Source organism: Poecilia reticulata, chromosome 1 (genome assembly GCF_904066995.2).
Source record: "Poecilia reticulata chromosome 1, P_reticulata-male-v2, whole genome shotgun sequence".
Lineage (NCBI taxonomy): Eukaryota > Metazoa > Chordata > Actinopteri > Cyprinodontiformes > Poeciliidae > Poecilia > Poecilia reticulata.
This window is the reverse complement of record NC_088830.1, coordinates 18827308-18847124: the sequence shown is the minus strand read 5'-3', so window position 1 is coordinate 18847124 and position 19817 is coordinate 18827308. Positions and strand designations below refer to the sequence as shown.

The 19817-nt window shown below is 40.8% G+C and overlaps 1 protein-coding gene across 1 annotated transcript; it reads right to left on the bottom strand.

Annotated features, from left to right (window-relative positions):
* Window positions 1-975: 975 nt before the first annotated feature.
* Window positions 976-16292, bottom strand: lg1h4orf54 (linkage group 1 C4orf54 homolog). Its single transcript, XM_008411372.3, has 2 exons — window positions 12246-16292; window positions 976-5707 (listed from the first exon to the last, which is right to left on the bottom strand). Exon 1 carries the CDS (start codon window positions 16188-16190, stop codon window positions 12270-12272), a length of 3921 nt encoding a protein of 1306 aa, XP_008409594.2. The 5' UTR covers window positions 16191-16292; the 3' UTR covers window positions 976-5707; window positions 12246-12269.
* Window positions 16293-19817: the final 3525 nt, after the last annotated feature.

The following is a 19817-nucleotide window of genomic DNA, read 5'->3' as shown; positions in this document are numbered from 1 at the left end:
TTGATTCTTGGACTGTCTCAAGGAAACGCATCTCAGTCAATTTTAGCAAAAGTCTGCAAAGAGAAGACAGACTTTGACGACCTAAAACATGACACTCCCTCGCTCATCCAGGTAAGGCCATAAATCGTGAGTCGTCCCGTGTCACAACTGTGACATCAGAGCCCCTGCTGGCATCCAAAAGCAACAACTGGGCCCTAATGTAGATTCTTTAGAAAGCACAGGGAGCAGCTGGGGGCAAGCGGGTGTCTGCCAGTCTCACTGCATCCACGGCAACCAAGTAAACACAGCAGCAAACTGTCAGGTTAAACTTAAGCACCACCGGGTGATGTTTCACTGTCACCAGAAAGCTAACCTCGCACGCATGGCACATGCCACGCGTGTTCTTCTGCTGGCATAAATCTACTTGATTGCCTCTCATCTATGTTATTTTGAAGTTATTTGATCTTATTTTGTGAATTTGTGTTCAAATGTGTTGTTGGTTATCAGTGGCAGCTCTTGCCTGAATGGTGCTCTGCCGACCTCCATCCACGGCCTCTTAACATTAACACGGCACTTTACTATCTTTCTAAAAGATTTGGCACAATGAATAAAATTAGTTGCAAGTACAATTTAGTGTAACAAAACATTAATTAACTAAGCACATAATATCCTACTTTGGTAGTTTACAATATGAATCTGTAAGAATTCCTTCTGTACAACAAGAGGGAAATTTCAAGTTATATTCATAAGACAGGCAGAGTTAGGTTTAAAGCAATTGGACTGGCTTACTTGTTCTTATAAAAGTTCTAAAGTCTTTTTAACTTAAATTGGGATTTGAACAGATCAAGTAAAAGTGTAAACAACAGATTCTGATAAAGAAAAAATAAACATCGATGGAGCCGGATGTTAAGTTTACTAAAAACAGAAGTTCTTTTTAAGACTGCTCTAAATTACCACCCTGACTAACGAGTGCTGTGAAGAAAAGAAAGAGAACAGTTTCAGTGTCTTGCATTTGAACATTTATTGCAAACATGTAGATGTATCAGTCTACATTACATCCATCCATCACGCTTATTCTTCTCAGTACAGTAGATGCAAAATTTGCATTCACATCCCCTTTTCAAAGTAGTCCCTCTACTTTTCATCCCGACCTTTAGCTTCTTCACAGGCACAGACGGCAGTTTTAAATCAGCGATGGCATCAATTCAAACAGAGTTCAGTCATGTGCGTCTTATTTTTAAACCTTCTGCAAGCACGTATCTCAGACCATCTCACCTTAACGCTTTCCTCGTCCGCTATACAAAAACACTGATAGCGTCATTTTCCCATGTTTAATCCTGAAATCCTGTCAGACATTGTGACATGGCATGTGAACAGTACAGAGCATCACCGTCACCGTTTATGAACTTTAGTTGATTCAAATGCTGATTAACTCAGTGATGACACCCAATTTCAGACAGATCGTCCTCTCTGTGTGCCTCATTTTTGAAAGCAAAAAATGAGAAACGCTCCTGCGTTGATGCGTCATTCACACGCGATGCCATGATCCTGAAGTTCTCCATCACAAAGTTTCAAAACATACAGAGCCTCGCAAATGTATTCATCCTATTTTATCCTTTCATCACATCACAGCCACATCCTTGAGAAGTTTATTAGGATTTTATGTGATAGATTAATGCAAAGTAGCACATAATTGTGAGGTCTGAGGAAAAATACATATTATTTTCAAACAATTGGAGAGGGGCTAAAAGGGGCTATTCAACCAAGACATCCTCCTTTGTTCTGATATAAAATTGTTGCTGTGTTTGATTTTAGTTATGTTGGCCTTACATGCAAAATGTTGTGTGATGAAGAACCAACATTATCCTGAACACACACTCCTCCACATGACACGTGGTGGTGGCAGCATCATGCTGTGGGAGTGCTGTTCTTTTCACAACAGGGAAGATGGAGGGAGCTAAAGACAGGTCAGTTTGGGAAGAAAGCCTGTTGGAGGCTGCAAAAGACCTGAGACAGGGTCAACATTTTTATGTTTTCAAATAAACATAAAAATGTTTATTTGAAAAAAGAAAAAAGTATTATTATTATTGTGCAGCATTTTATTCCCTTTCACAGTTATGGACATCTTATTGTTGATCTATCACATAAAAATCCAACAAAATATTTTGACCAGAGGTATTAATACTTTTGGAAGGTACTGTATAACATAACCTGCATCTTATTCTTTATGTAAAGAATAAAAAATGGTACATAAAAATGTCTCAATAGTGCTTTTGTCACCCACGGTTACAGCCATTTACATTTAGTGCTGTCATTTTTGGTGACCGCCCATGTGCAATTATTTAGAAAATAGAATGAAATAAAATGTACATTTCAAATTTCACATGTTCCAGTAAAATAAGAATAAAAAGAGAAATTTTTATTAGAAACTAAATATTAGGTAAAATATTAGAGAAATTCAATTTTTTTTTCTTTCAGTCATCCAACGCTGGAAACACTGTGTCAAGTTTTCAGGTGATCTGTGTTCATTTTCTCACGTGTTGTTTAGGTCTCGGCAGCTTGATTTAAACTGTTCCCAACAGCTTCAGGCTACAATGCGCCTCAAATTGAATCAACCATTGCACTGTCAATTAGGCTCTTGAAAGCAAACCCTTCAGAAAAGTTAACAAAATGTGTTCAAAACCTGGACTGATCTTAGTAAAATAAACTTTTAGGGCGCGAGATGGGGAAATGATATGTATTTTTAAATGGAGGTAAGTAGACTGACCAGCAGCTCCAAATACCTTTTAGTTTGTGCTTTGTTTTGACACATTCTGCAAATAGCAAATCTACAGCTGGTATTATGCTCAGAGGGATGCTGGTTCATGTTAACACAAAGACCAATGAGGCCCTGCTGCCTATTCAGTGGGAAACAGGACAGAAAATATATTTAAAAAATCAAAATATTATTGTTCAAATATCAAAAAAGACAGAATCAAAGGGGGAGGAAAAAACCCATAAATTCATTTTGGATAGTAATTCCAAGTACAGTTTTGCACCAAACAGCTCACTCAAAAGCGTCTTTAGAACCTGGTATTACGTTGTGTGTGCTAATCGTAAAGAGACACGCTTCACACATGTACACTCTGTGTGATCCTGTTTGCAGGGGAGTAACGCAACTCCTCGTTGTGCTCACAGAATGCTCGAATGCCACGCATAGCTCACGGCCACGAACACGGACACATTCAGACGCAAGCAGACTCGCTCCCATCTCATTACACAAAAGTGTAAACCGAACCAAGACAAATAGAGGAAGTTATCCTGTAAATGTCTCAGTTGGCTCCGACTCATTAGGCCCAATACTACTTATAGTGACCTGAGCTCAGTGCTAAATCTGAGTCGGAGCTCCGTTTTCATCTGAGCAACATGCATAGTGTTACTCCTCTCACCTCACTAGTAAAAACAAGTGCATTAAGGAAATAATATTAATAATAATAATATTAATAATAAAACACTTCATTTACACATCATGCTGGTGGGCATTGAGACGCATTTCACAGGACGCAACGAGGAGTTGATGTCAGCAGGAAAGCTGATTAATATCAAAAAGCTACTGTGGAAGGGTTTAGTGTTAGCACACAAAGGAAAACCAGATTCTTTTGATATGACTGTTATTTACTTGATTTTACACATGTAATGGACCAGACACACTGCAGCGGAAGGTCTGGAGTGATTCAACATTCAGTAAAGTTAAATGGTCCCTTTCCTCAGATAAGTGTGAAAAATCACAAGTATTTATATCCTTTTTTTAAAAACGCAGAACTACTCTGTTGAAAGTAGTTTTTACCCAGAAGTAATCCACATGAGCTCATCTTTTATTAAGACAACTCTAATAAGTCCAAATCTATTTAGACTTTGCGGTCATTACTTTTTGGGGGATTCAAAGTTCATTTTACACTTTGGCATACTGATACTGTATTAGCATGCGCTAATACGAACTTTTCCCCCTCTCTGCTGGTCCAGGTAGCTAGCATGACTCTCTCCATTTAGCAACATTTCCAGTTTTTCCTGGAGGACCTTGAGACATTCCAGTGCAGGACAGGGTATGTAACTCCTTCAGAGTATTCTGGGCCCATCCTGTGATCTTTTTTTTTTTTTTTCTACTTGGATGTGTCAGGAATGCCTCCACAGGAATCTGAACAAGAGCCCAATAGATATTATTGATAGGTCAGAATTATATTTATCTATATATATGAGCCAACAGAGAGAGATGATTTGCTTAAAGCTACTCAGCTCAATAAAATAACTTACCATGTCTGCATTATACCATTGTGTCACATAAAAAAGTAATAATTGTTGCACATATATACAATTATATCTGTGCACAGTCAACATCAACCTAAAGAAACAAACTCTAACAGCAGCCTCTCTTAATCTTGAAAGCCCGGAGTTTTATTTTGAAGGATGATTAAGCTTATCCTTAATTTATTATCTTCATGAGATTAAACTGGTGCTTAGCGTTATAGTCATCATTCATTAGTTAAAGCTCAAATCTCAGAAATGTGTTATGTCAAGCCACCCTACCCAACATTAGAGTTGTCAGCCGTTGGCTTTCAAATAGTTAATTTTCCCCTATTTGCCTCAAACCACCACTAATGATACACCACTAATGGCTTCTGGTGCACTTTCCAAACACCCCAACGTTCACATTAAATGCACACGCCAGCAAATCTAATGATTTTAGTTATTCCAAAAATAATTAGAATTTTGATAATAAATACCTAAACTTATATGTTTTATTTAAGCCACATTCAAATGGACAATCTCTACTTCATTTAGAATATCCTTAACAAAAACACAAATGATTTATTTCTAAGTCACAGTAAATACATTAAGGCAACACAACATGTGATCGCTCCAGGATTTCAGTAACGTCAAACCCCAGAAAAATTGTTTTGAATTCCTGATTGACTCTGTTCCCCTTGTGACCTTCAATAACGGATCGACCAGGAAGAGACAAATGTAACAATTTAACTTTCAGTTTGCTACAGTTTCTCTGATGAAATCATAAACTTTTCAGTTTAGTTATGTTTTTAGAAAACTGTCAATAAAATAGTGATGAGAGCACAAGCTAGCAAACAAATGTGTCTCGACAATAAATTTGGCTTGTATTAAGTTATACCTTTATGATACCTCTATCAAAAGCCATGACTTTATGGCCTAGATAGTAAATAATAGCATATCTAGTATGTATTGTCAATCATCAGACTCAGTCAGGTGACACGAGACTATGATGTTCTAGAAACAAACATTCTGACTTTAATGATGCTACTTTTTATTTTTTTATGTACATAAATTTAACTCCTGTGAGTATATTGTGTTTTATCAAATAAACACAGTCTAACCTTAAATACATATTACCATTAACGTCTGAATAAAACAGATTGGCAGTATATAACACTTTATTGCGACAGAACTGTCTTGTTTCCTTTTGAATAGACCGCAGGGCACACATGGCATTTAAATACAGACCAATCTACACAGCACCTGAATGGAAAGTATCTCTACGATTCATATCTATAAAGTGCTACAATGCATACAGAAAAAAAACAACAACACAAAAACAAAAACAAACAGCAGAACAGAGAGACACAGGTGAAGGGCTGATGGTGGAAGTTGTCCAGAGAGCGGGTCACAGGATGAAAAGTCCACTTACAGTGAATGAAGGCGGATTCCTCAGCAGAGCTATCTGGAAATGAAAGAAAAGAAAGAAGTAATGAGTTCAGATGCCAAAATACATTTTTGTTCCTAAATTGTTCATTGTGTTGATATTAAAGTGCCTTCCAAACTATTCACAGCTCTTGACCTGTGGCTACTTCTTCACATATTTTTGCATCAAAACCACAAGTTTTAATGGGTTTTATTGCGATTTTTGTGATACAGCAATTCTGCAAGCAGTTCATAATTGTTAAGTGAACCATTTTTTTAATTATATAAATGAAATAAATAAATATGAAATAGAATGTCCTGTTGACATGAATGTACTCCAGATGTTACATTTTGAAGATAAAGACTTTTCTTGGTAATGGTAACTTCAAGACATCTATATAAATTAGTGAATTCATTGTTCAGATGTAATTTTGACCCATTCTTCCACATAAATTCTTTGAATCTTGAAGATTCTGGGCAACATTTCTTTCATCTTTCAATAGAATTTTAATTTCTTACAAGTCAAGTGATTAACTGGGCCATTTACGCATCTTTCAGGTTGCTGTGCAGAATTATTATGCAAATACGGTGTGTACGCTGACACCCAAAACACTTTGCTTTGACCTCATCTGACCACTGACCAGACCATGTTCTCCCAGTGTTTCACTTGTCTGTTCAAATCTACTGTAACTTTAAACAACCTTCATCATATTCTGTCTTCATCAGGGGAGTCTTCTGCAGTGAGTTGACAAAACTCAAGCATAGCACTGAAATAACCTCCAACTATGAAGCACAGAGCTAGAAGTAAATCTGATGGGACACTTTTGTGCATCAGGATCAAACCACCAATATAGAATCCACCATGAATTGTATTGTACTATCAGAGACTGCTTGAGGAAAATGGGAGATCATCTCAAATATTAAATGTCAACCTGCAAGAGAAGACAATGACTCAAAACAAAACCCACACATCCACAAAATATCGTCTGAGATCGAGATCTGGATTTCATTGAGACGTGAGTTGAAATGGGCTGTTTGTGGAAGAAACCCTTAAACATCTCCCAGCTGAAAGTGAAGAACTAGAAAAGCATTTTTCACACTGGTAGACTGGTAGATGAAGAAACATCTCACTGAAGTCATTTAAACTAAATTATGTAAGATTAATTTTTAAGAGGGAGGGTGTTCTGATTTTCACTTACAATACACATTTTTCTTAATATCTCCTGCTTGATTAGTCAAACAAGTTAAAGTAGGAGATAATTAAGAAGACGTCAGAAAAGGTCATATAAACAGAAGACATCTGTATTTTTTATTTAAATTTCTCCTTCCAGCTAACAGTGGTAGGCCTGTGTTGGTCTATCACATAAGCCCCACTAAAACACAAATTGAAGTTTGTGCTATTAATGTAACAAAACAGAAAAGAAAGTAAAAGCTGTACAATCTTGTAGTTAGCCTTTTGGCTCACTACATTTAGCCAGTCATGGCTATGTTGAAACTAATCGATTAGTTTACGCAGAAGGAATGAAGGTCAGCAGTGATTTCCAACTCCTTCTCCGCATTTAGTAATAGGCGGTGGTGGAGGAGGGGGGCTGGCATGGCGTAGGAGGGGGGGGGGACTATAAAAAGTTGACCCTCTCGCAGTCCGACAGACTCGCTCCCAAGCCAGAGCTGCAGCAGCATCTGATCTCTCCGAGCAGCTGTCCTCTCCCTGCATCAGCACAACAAATACTTTGCATTGCCTGACCTTTTCCTCCTGCATCACTATTCCAGCCATGCCCCAATAACCCCTCCTGAATCCCCCCCCATACCCAACTGCATGAGACACCAGCGCCAGCTCCACACATCTCATGTAGCCATCACACCACTACTCAACCCCATACTAGGCCTCCGGCTGCCACGCTCTCGGCTGACATGTATCCCCCACGCTCATGCAGTTGTGTTCTTGCTCTGACACATTAGCTGCGAGCGAGACCTCCAGCAAGGTGTGAGTGTGTACATCTGAGAAAGAATTACAAATTTAAATGGTTCAGAGGATAATCTCGACAATGGCTCATTGTTTAGTTTTAAGGTCCAGTTGAAATAAAGTCAAACCGCTGTTATAGATCCAAAGGTGCCTTGTCACACAGTTAGAGAACTCAATGGTAGACACGGTTATATTTCAGCTCATGATGCCGTCTTGACGTCACAGTGGCGAGACTAGCAGCAATAATGATGAAACCCACAAAAGACAGGAGGTCAGTTGTATCGTTGAGGACTGTTTAAACAATAATCAGGTCCCAAAAAGGAATAAAGTTGTTGTGGATTTAAGGAAGCTGAGAATGCGTCTACTCTTGTTTAATGGCTTGAGGTGGAAAGGGTAGCTTTGTCCTGGATTTATTTGTCCAGAGAGCGGACAAATAAATCTGGTGAGGTTCAAAAACCTCACCAGGATTTTTGAACCCCTCCTGCCTGGTAAAGGGAACTCAATAGAGACTTTTCCTTTTTGAAGGAGGCAGTATGAACAACGAGGGAAATCTGTTGTGGGTACACAGCACTGGTGGGAAGATTTTAGAAGCTAAACTCTGTATCCTGTATCAGTTTGGACCAGGCTCACTCTGATTACTTCCTGTTAATGTTCTGAACACCTGAATTAACAGGATGAGTAACAGCTTCCTTCTGAGGGATCTGGCCACCAGCCCAGAACACACATAAATGTAGACACATGTACAACACAGATAAGAGGCATAACACATGTGATATCAATAATATATTTCTAATTTATCTGCAGTCTTATTTTATTCGTAGTAACTTCTTTATTTATTTTAGCAAAAAAATTTTTTGAAATTATCATGTTGCATTATGTGACTAATTTTATTGTTTTCTTTTATGTTGTCCTGTTCCTTTACTTTAGGGAAATTTATATACTGCTTTTGTATCTCATTTTCCATCTAACTTCATGTTTATATTCACCTTTAATAGGTATAAACAGAGGTGTGACTAAGTCACTGTGTTGCAAGTCTCAAGTAAGTCTCAAGTCTCTGTCCTCAAGTCCAAGTCATGTGACTTGAGTCCCCACCTCTGGGTAGGAACACCTTAACCATCTGATTTGATTTAAGTTTTACTATTTTATTTTTTTCTGGCTCAAAAGATGAAATAGTAAAACTTAACCTAAACATTAGGTTTTTTTTTAGCTGTTGTTTTGGGCTCCGATGGACAGCTTCACTCTTACCTGCATCAAACTAATCTTTGAGTGACAAATGTTAAAAAAAACAACTCTCTAATCTAAAAACTTTCCTGGTGGTTCATGTGAACAATTTCTCAAAAGTCATTGCAGTTTTTCTCAGTATTTTACTTTCGAGGTGTGTATCAGTTTCTTGTTTATTGTCAGTACACCTGTTTACTACCAAAGACACAGTGGAGTTGAGCAGCTTAGAGACTGGCGTGGGGCATCATTTTGAGGATGAAGTGGGGCAACTGTGCTGGACCCACAGAGTTGTGATTTGCCTTCAGTGTGCTGGTAAACTGCACTTCTACAAGCTGTTTCTGGACATTAGCAAGTGTTCTCTCGCAGGTCACAATCAAAGTCAATATAAAACAGTTCCAGATTACTTTAGTGCACTTCAACTTTAGTAAAGTGCTTCATGAACTATTTGAGCAAAAATATGCACTTGGGAACCCAGTGGTGGGGCTGACTTGGGGTTTTACAACATGGCAGGACAAAAATTGTCATAAGTCCCCTTATTACATCTGATTCTTCCACAAGTACAGCTTGCAGACTTCTGAGCTGCATTATGAGAGATGTTGTGTAACTAGTGAGAGTGATGTATAGGTGGGCAATTAATTATAAAATATACAAAACTGCCTTTCGGGACCAAAACAGTTGTATGGCGGCGGATGTGATCCACATCTGCCTTCTTGCACCTGGGATTTGTACCCAAGTACGAACGAGATTCTCTTCCTGGTATCTTGGTTGATTTTTTTCCATTATGGCATTTAAGGAAGCAGTATGTTGCAGTGTTGCCTTAGACTGCATCCCCAGTTATGCCTCCAATTAACTCAGACGTTACATATAAACTTATCAGAAGCTTGTAAAGCCATGACATCATCATCTAATCTTAGCATAGTGATCTAAATTAATCTAAACTTATGACTCTGAACTAAAACACTTTCTAAAAATTTCATAATTTGGCATGTAGAAGAAAAAAATATTTTTGGTAATCCCAAAATAAAATAAAATAAATAAAATGTTAACTGTGGATATCTGATCATTAAAAACTAAGGCTTTTGCTTCCAGAATCTTACACTAGCGAGAGTGCCTGGAACATACAGAGAAAATAGTTGTTGAAATTTAACATCCATTATGTGTAAATCAGTACCTAAGATTAGGCTTAAGCTGCTACCTTATTTTGCTTTTCTAATAAAATGACTAACGAAATGCTTCACTTCAGGCTCTAGTAAACCTGCCTAAGGGATGAACAGAATAGTGATCTGTAATGCTATATAGGAAATTAAAAACCTTAATGGCTGATTAAGAATAACTTAATGTTAAGGCGTCACTAACTGGAATAGTTTCCAGTGACACCCTGAGAATAAACTGTGTAAACAAACTCGCCTCACACTATTAAAATAGTTTGACGATGTGTAATGCAGAAAAAAAGAAAAGGCTCAAGGATGAAAATCCAATCTCTCATGGGAGTCAGGTTACCTGTCATGGAGCTACTGCAAGTCTATTAACACTGTCAGAGTGCTGCTAAAGTGCTACAGTAGGTTATATTGCTGCTTGGAGAAAACGTGGAAAACTCAAATAACCGCACAATAAGGAAAAACTAATGAGAAAACGTCCTGCCAAGATTATCCCTTTTCTCCTATTAATATTGCCTCTACATTCTGATTTTTGGCTTGTGTTGAACTTGAAATTTTAGTGTATTTTGGGCCTTTTGTTTTTTTTAAAAATATGTTTTGAATACGAGATCCTTTACTTGTAATATTTAGTCTTACCTTGAGATATTAATGCTTTGCTGTTATTACAATTTTGTCATGATTTGTTGTTAATTTTTAATGCCCTATAGATGGAGTCATACTTTTTATAAAGCCCTGTGGGAATAATAAAGTACTTTTGAACTAAATTTCAGTTAAATTATGAAAAAAATCTGTAAATATGACAAACTGAAAACTTTGCACAACCAACTTTGCTAACAAGACAACACAAATTTTCAGTAACCTCTTTGGGTCTCTTATGCTTTCTTTACAATCATTCTTACTGTGCAAGACGGCAAGATGAGCTTGGGTAATACTCTTCCAGTCATTCGTATTGCATTGCTATTCACATTTATACACTTATCTATGTTTTCCACATGTTTAATGCCTTTCCAATTTATAAAATGATCAAGAGTACTGTGTCAGGTCATGTTGATAAACCAGAGAGACAGGAAGTCACGGATTACTAAATAAAAGTTTTTTTTCCCACAACCTAATAAACAAGTATTTATTGTAATAAAACTGTTAGGAATCCCAATTTCTTAACGTGATTTTATTAATTTGTATGCAAATTATAGGGTGGATGTTGACCAAATGTTTAACTGTGAGAATATGTTGTTGGAATAAAGTATTCATTTTTATTTTAATCTGTTGCATGTTTGATCTTTTGGACTGGGAACACCAGCAAGCTAAACAGGTTCAGCAAAGACAGTTTTATGTGTGTTTACAAAACTGTGTCTATGTTGAGTATGTTTCTCACAACAGGTAAGTTGCTTCTAAAATGAAAACGTGAAACTGTTCAGGGCAGAGCTTCTTTGTCATATCCCAACGCTGCTCTGACTGGTCAGACGCATAACTAATGGGTAAATGAGTGCCAAATAACCATTATCATTATTCACCGCTGTAGCAATGCTGGCAAGATGCCTCATAAAATATCTTGATTTAACTGGATCTCTGTCTCTGCCCAGTCTTTATCCTCAGGTTCCAGTGCGTCAGTGGCAAATCTCTCCAGTATCTGTTTCCACATTTGAACTTCAGAGCTGATCTTCAAAGCTCAACTGTTTGGTCTCCACCAGGACAAAGAGCCGTGCAACAATGGGCTTTCTCCTCTGCTGCTCCATGTCTGTTCAATTCCCATTTCGACAAATGGAGGATCTCACAAACATCGGAAAGTTTCAAAAAGAAACCAAAAATCTTCCTTTATAAAATACATTTTAACCTTTGCATTCTCTTTGTGCTTTATTTTATTTAATTTTTTTTGCTTTTGCTACCTGTACACTGGAGGGTTTTTTGTGTTCTTAAGTCTGCAAATTGTTTTTACTTTTTAGCATTTAAAGATTATTTTACAAAGTGCTTTTACATAGAAATGTATTATTAAAAAAAAACAGAATCAAGTTTTTTGCAATTCAAACATGTCGCTTATATTATTATCCTCTTTGACTCTATGGTTTGTATGGCTTTTTTCCCCATCTGTCTGCAGGAGAATCTACATTATGTGACACATGACAGATTTATGAAAGCTTTTCCTTCTGACACCAGGTCTGATAATACTTTGACATTTAGACTAAGATCCTTACTCAGATCTGGATTAGTTTGATTAATTCGTGTTCATGTTAACTCACATTTATGAAGAGAAGTCCTCTTGGTCACCGATGCTCAACCACAAAGCTCATAGTTTTCCCATCAAACGAGGGTGGAGCGATGATTCTTGGACCCTGCTGTGTTGTGATGCTGATAAGTGCCTTTTTGTCAGAGCTTCCAGGCCCTCCTTTAGTGGACACGTGTCCCAAACTCAGCGGCAGATGAAGCGGCCCCTGCTGAGCCTCTGCCGTCGCGCTGTAGTAAGCCTTCTCTGTACCTGGGCTCATTGGATTACTTTTGATTCTTTCTCCTGCTGCATCCTCTGAGTGACAGGGGGACTGCGGCACCACCGCCTGGGCTGCCAACGTAGGAGAGATGAAGCCTGGGTAGACCACGTAGGTGGGGGCGAGAGCTAGGGGGGATAGCGAAAAAGGTACGGGTGTGACGGACGCGATGGGTGAGTGAGGCACGGGGACATCCACGTACTGGCCTGTCTCTGGATCGAAAAGTCTCTTGGTGGTGGCCAGTATGGGAGTGTCCACCAGGTAATAATGTCCAGTTGTGGGGTCCAAGAGCATCTTGCGTTGGGTTTGAGGGACCATTTCTCCTCCAGGGGGTGTTGGGGACATATTGATGGACGGGGAGAAGCGTAACACCTGCTGCTGATTTTGAGGACTTGTCGCTGCTGTTGGAAGATGGTAGATAGTTGCAGATGGACAGTCCATGATTACATGTGACATGTTTTGCTCTGGCACCTTGATATCACCCTTCTGACTGAGCAGCTTGGTTTCATTCATGCAGCCAATCCCTGGCATGGTTAGGTAATTCTCAGAGTCCAGGAAACCCCTTGTAGTGGTGGGATCTGTGAAACTGGATTTGGCCTTGTCCTGCTCCACCAGTTTTACAGACGCTGGTTTAATCGCCGACGTTTTGGAGCTTCTCACAACAGAGGACGCTTGCAAAGCAGAATCTTGCTCAATTAAGCTGCTGTGTTTCTTATTGGCAAAATGCAGGACGCTTTTGTTGGTGAAGATTTTACTTTGCTGCGATTGTGTTTTAAAAGTGTCATGGTTGTATGGAACATGGATGATATTCAGAGATCTTCTAGCTCCTTGGCTTTTCTGAACTTCTTTGCCGTCGGTGAGAGACTGAGGTGTCCTGCCACTGTTTTTCACCTCCTGCTCATCTGCAGCTGCCTGACCCTGAACGGTGAGACGCGGCAGCACGTGGCTGTCTGCGACCGGGCGAGAGGCTTGGGTTTTACGCTTCCATTCATTCCTGTCAAAAACATAAAGCTGCTCCATGGTTTTAACTGCAGCCTTGAGCTTTTCTAGGGCATCCTGTTTTGGCATTGCGGGGTCATTTCTCCTTTCGTTTGTCTCCCCAGTGAACCTATCCTGTCTCTGTTTTTCCAGTTTGGCCTCAAGATTTTGATGCGCCTCAGGGTGATCGGAATTTCCTTGTCTTGCCGTAAGAGTGGGAACTCTACAGGAGGTGTCAGGCATGGTGCCTACCTCCACTTGTGCCCGTGTTGTGTCGTCTGTCTCTGGTTTAATGTTTGTTTTAACAGAGTTGCATTTGATCACAATGGAGGATGGTTTTTCTGGATCCACTTTGGTTTTCTCCTCGGCCACCGTGGAACATCTCCGGTCACTTCTGTTCAAAGAGACAAAACGATACGAGCTTTTCACTAGCTTACGCACATCCCTGACGTGATATATTGGTGTCTGAAATTTGCACTTTGTGTCCCTGATGTCTCTGACGGTGAAACTCGGAGCCTTGTCTCCTGAGGATAAAATATGACACCTGCCATTGTCCGCTGCCCTGTATTTGTTGATGCTGTTACTGATTTTGGGTGTTAGGAGATTTGCAATATTCAGAGTGCAGCCTTTGTTTTCTTTCACGTTTCTCAGGCAGATTTTGATCTCGGGTGCTTTTCCCACCCTCTCATGTTTTTCTTTACTTTCTGCATTTTTATCATCCGACTTTTGCAGGTCTTTCTCGCATGTCTTTGCACCTGTGCCGGGTGTGTTGGGGGTTAAATCCTCTGCCAGGTTTCCGTCTTTTGAAAGAAGCTGGCAGTTTGGAACAAACAGAAGCTTCGTCAGAACGCTGCTGGAGTCCAGTCCTTCTCTTGCTGCCTCTGCCTCCTTCCCGGACTGCGGCTTCTGTGGTGTTTCCTGATGCTCTCCTGAAGAATCGGCAGCCTTTCTGTCACCCTGTGTCTCCTCTGCAGGCCCACAGGAACTGGATCTGGATCTGTGATCTTCAGGCGAGTTCACGGAGTTTCCTAATTCTGAGGTCTGTCCCTGCAAGCCTCTGCTCTCGCTCCTCTCCTTCACGCCCTCCAGATCTCTAAAGTGAACGCAGGGGGAGCCTGAGGGGTAAGTGTCTGATATTTCTCCCCTCTCCATTTTGCGTTCCTGTTCAAACTGCATTTTTTTGGAAATGACATTTTTCAGCAGACTCGAGGCAAAAATAGCCCTCTTGTGTGTGTCCCCCGAGCTCTCTGTGCGACGATACTGCATCTCACACCCCGATCTGGCCAACATTTCATTGGGTCGATCCTTTTGGAAGCACTTTGGGCCCCGGGGAGTTCTGGATTCAACATTACAGTGAAAATTTAGTGTGACCCCTTGCTGTGCTGACTGTTCCTGCATTTGAAGCGTTCTGCCTGAAGACGTTGTCTGCTGTGAAGTAATTCTCTTGTTCAGGGCGCAGATTCTTGTCTGTTGATCGTTCATGCCAGTTTTGCATCTGTTGTTCCTCTTGCTGTCCTGCACAGTCTTATTCATTTCCAGTGTTGCACTGGAGGTGTTGTGTGTAATATTTCCATAATTCCAGTCCACATAAGCTGACCACTTATTCAGGCCATATTCTGACACGGATGACTCACTGGAAGTGCTAAGATTGATGGCATCAAAGTATGGACATGCCAGGCTTCGGAAAGACTTGGCGGTTAGGTTACGCACCTCTTTATCAGCGTCGTCCAGCTCACTAAAAGAGCTGGACGCTCCGCTGGAATACTCATTAATATCTTTCCGTCTCAGTTTGGTTGCAAGGTGTTGACGGCCCGGAGCCGGGATGAAATATTGACCCCTATCGCACAGGGGCCCCGCTCTGGCGCCAGGGTTCACAAAGGAGTAATGGCTTCCATCTCCAAGGTGTTTGGCGCGCCACTGCGCGCTATTGTCAAACACGCCTGCGGGGTCGTTCACTGCCCTGGAGGAGGTTTTAATCGACAGGTGGATCTTCCCCGCAGACGGGTCACCGCCGCTCTGGGTTCTGCACAGGCTCTCATCCGAACTGGCGCACAGATCACTCTCCTCCTGCTCGGTGCTGACAGCCGCTCCGCTAAGATTAGACTGCGCCTTCGGCTGGCTCCGGCCGCGCTCCACGATCAGGGTGCCCTCCTGGATGTCGTCGCTCTCGAAAGAGGCGTAATCCACAAAGGCGTAGACCAGGTTGCCGTCCTCAAATTCCCAGCGGGTCCCGCGGCCAAGGTCGTAGTCCACGTCGTGGTCGAGCTCGGTGAGCTGGATCTCGTGCGTGGTGATGTAGTGGGACTCGGACAGCTCGGCGTCGCTCTTGCCGTTCAGACACATGTCGGTGTAGCGCAGCTCGCCGCTGTCGCTGCACTCGCTGGAGTCCAACTCAGTCTGCTTCTCGCTCCCTGAGTCCGGGTCCGCGGTGGGGAGTTTGGTCAGGGTTTCCAGCGGGGACTCGGCAGAGGAGGTTTTGCTCTCCTCCTGCTTCGAGCTGTCCGATTTGATCACAGACAGCTGGTTCCCCTCTCCGGTGAAAGTCACTTTCACCGTCTTCGGCCCGTCGGGTCTCATGTCCAGATCCACATAATTGGACTCTTCGCTTTTTGTCTCCGTGTGCTGGTCCTTGCCGTCCTCCTTCTTTTTAACATGTTTGAGCAGCTTGTTGCTGTGAAGTCCGGTGTCATCTCGGTAAGTGAGAGTTTTCTCCGCTGCTTCCATTTAGTCCGGACTTAACCGTCAGGTGGTCCTCGTTTACGATGTTACTCCGACACTGGACGGAAAACTCTGCAGGCAGGAGCGTGGGGGCAGCCGGGAGGGTGTGTGTGCGTGTGTGTGTGTGTATGTGTGTGTGTGCGTGCGCGCGCGTGTGTGTGCGTGTGTTTGTGTGTGTATGGGTGAGTGACTTTGAGACAGGATGGAGGGGTGTGTGTTGGGGGGAGTCCCACAGAAATTCCCACGACACTGTCAGGCGTCTTTTTTTGTAACTCTAAAACAAACCTCCAAAGTTTTCAGCACCTCTCCTATAGAACAGCTCCTCCTCAGAGGGAATGAAAGTAGGAGTTTTCATCTTACCTGAGACATTACGAGAAGTAGATTACTCTAAGCCTTTATTTTTTTTATTAGACATTTTCTTTTTTTCTCTTTTCTTTTAGGGTTTTTGTTTGTTTTCTTTTTTCTTTTTTTTTATTTTGGCATGAGAGGTAAAAATCGCCCGTTTCTTACTGCAGCTTTTGTAAAAGTCCTGGCTGTTTTCAAATAAAACCAGTAACGTTTTTGGTTTAAAGGAGGCACATTTCCTGAAAACGTTTCCAGCAACAGGAAGTTTTCTGAACATCCGGTCGGTTCCAGGCTGAATCAGCTGGTGATCAAATTTTTTTTTCCACCCCAGATATCGTAGCAGCATCTCTGCCGCATGGTGCGAAGTGTGACATCAGACTCGATCAGTCTGATGCATTCTTAGATAGATACAAGCAGCCTGTCCCAATCAGATGAAGCGAAGAAAGAAAGGAAGAAAGAGGACAACATGCCAATGAGAAAGAAAAAAGACAGGACTAAAAAATTTAGAGAGAAAATAAGAAAACATTGCTTTGCTTCATAATAACACTGTATGCTGTTATTGTTTCAGAGTTTTATTAAACTCGACTAAAGACGGCTAAATATCACAAATAATCTTAATATAAGTTGAGCAAAAAATGGTGATGTTTATTCCCAAAATAAAATGTAATTTGAGGTAAAGTCAAAAGAAAAAAAAATGAACCACTCAGCTGCTTTGATTTATCTTTACCACTGCAGCACATATTGGTATTTATAAGACACAGCAACGCCCAGCAGATCAATGTTCACTTGCCGAAACAGCTGCTTACAAAGAATTCTCCTTCACATTATCTCCTTCACATTATCACGGACGGACGGACGGACGGACGGACGGACGGACGGACGGACAGACAGACAGACAGACAGACAGACAGACAGACAGACAGACAGATTCCTTCTCATGCAGATGTTATTGTCCCAAACATTTTTAGTAGTGATGCCCTCTCCCTCCTTAACATGGCTGAATCGGGATGCCCTGCATATCAGGGATCCAGTTGTCAGACGTCTGTCTAGGTTTTGAAGACGCAAGTGTTGTTCCTGGACAGGGCCCCAGATTTGTGGTATGCTGTGGGGAGGGGGGCAGGCCAACAGCTGCTGCATGTGGAGGGCACACCGACAGCAGTATCAAGGACAGAGGCCACTGGTATAAAGCTTCTGACACCCTCAAATCCCACATTTAGTCTCATTGTCAGTAACATGGAGAAGGTGTTATGGTGCAGCTATTGGAGGCAGCAGCAGAAACCTTAAAAAAAGGAGGAACCCCCAGTGCTTTTGAGCAACGCCACAAGCACACTGTTTGAAGTTTGCGAGTATTTCCTTTACATGGCCGTTCGAGCCTCTGCAGCCTGTCGTGTTATAAAATGTAACCCGTCACATACACATGGACAGCTGGAGTTATTTACAGATTAATCTTTTACATAAAAGCAAATCTAAGACATCTGATCAGCTAATAAAACTGTCCTTAACCTTTTTAACATGTGACCCCTCGTAAAATGCTGCTGCGTCAGGTTTAATATAAAAAGACTGTGGGAGTGTCTGTGACTTCTAATTATAAAAAGATTTTGTAATCTCTGAGTGCACTCTAAATTAACCCTTAGATGTTTTTTTTATGTATATGTATATATATCCTTATAGAAGCAGAATTACTGGGGGTGGGTGGAGGGATTTGTAGTCTTAACTCTGTAATGTTTCCGTGAGGTTTTCCCTATATTAGAGGCAGCACAACATGTAAACAGGTTGAAGTGGCTTACACAAAGCTGACAAACTTAGGCTGCTATTTAAAATGGGGCCACAGCTCACGCAAGCAATTTGAGATCAGATTCTTACTGTGGCCACATTAAAACAGCAGGTGCTAAATCATGACTGCCATTAATCAAAATAAGGAACTGAGCGCATGAGAAGCGCCTCGCTCAGCCCTCTCAGCCCCCACTGGCTCTCACAAATCTTCATGCAGAACTAGGAAAATCGACAGTCAGCCTATACGTTGCCCCGACGGAGACAGTTTAACGAGCAAAAGCCGCAGAATTGGCAGTAGGAATCAGGAAGTGTTGCTCAGATGACATGTTTTCTTTGCAAAATAGCTGAAGCTCAGTCAGATTGGATGGATTCTTGTTTGGGAACAGAAATTTCGAAGTGGAAATTTTGAAGTCTCTATTTAACTCAGCACATCTCATCAGATGAAGAGCTTCTCCGTCCCTAATGAAAATAAGCAATCCCCTAGCATGATGCTGCCAATTCTTTCTTTCTCGGCTTTTGCCTTGCTCATGGTTTAGAAGGAGATGTACTCCAACTACTAATTTGTAGTAGGTTTGTAGTAAAAATCGCTGAATATTTAGTTCAGTGAAAATCTTAAAACATGGAGGTTTTAAGATTTTTTTAAAAATCCGAGGTTTTTTTTCGCCACGGGCAACTTTGTGTTAGAGTTTCACTTAAAATGACACACATACGCATTTATGGCTGTTATGAGAAAAAATGGCATGAACACTTATAAATTTAGCTGGAAATATTACAGTATCCAATCAAATAAATAATAAATAAATAAATATTCTACTCAGTTTAAAGAAACAATAATTCAATGGAAGACAAAACACTTCAACAATAATCTGAACTTCAGAAAAATCATATAAGAAGAAAAACGTGCAGATTCGTGCCATTTCATGAGAAATTTCCTAGAAGATAGACTTGCCTCAAACACACATATGAACATTTAAACACACATTTGCTGAAAGTTCTTGAGAAACTTGGAAGTGAAGCAGCTTTTGCTGAGCATCATCTGGTTTCAGCTCGCATGTTGCCTGTAAGTGTTTAGGGATCATAAAAACAGCAATGCAAGAGGCAGAGTTGTCATGAATCATGCCAGCCACGGCAGACATGTTTGGTTGCTCCCAGTTATTTGGTTTCACTCATATTCACAGGCTGATGGAGCTCCTGCAAAGGTTAGCACCTTGTTACTGGCTAATGGGACATTGGATATCTTTATTGTTCTGTGAATTATCCAACATTTTGCAGAATTTTTTGGGTGCAATACACATCCTATATTTTGGATGCATTTTTATGTATTCTTTACTTCATTCAGTTGTGTGACAAGTCAGTAAAGCCAAAACAATAAGAAACAAAGACAGAACTTCTCCAGCTTTGGTAATGTCTTTAACACCTGTACCATCTGCATTGCTATGTGTGGTGAAAAATAAACTCATTCAAACTTGCTTGTCTCTGTTCCAGTCTGTTTAAACATTCTCATTTTTGCACTGG

What these genes read in the sequence shown, in the direction of transcription:
- lg1h4orf54 (XM_008411372.3), bottom strand. Translation starts at nt 16,190, where the DNA reads ATGGAAGCAGCGGAGAAAACTCTCACTTACCGAGATGACACCGGACTT.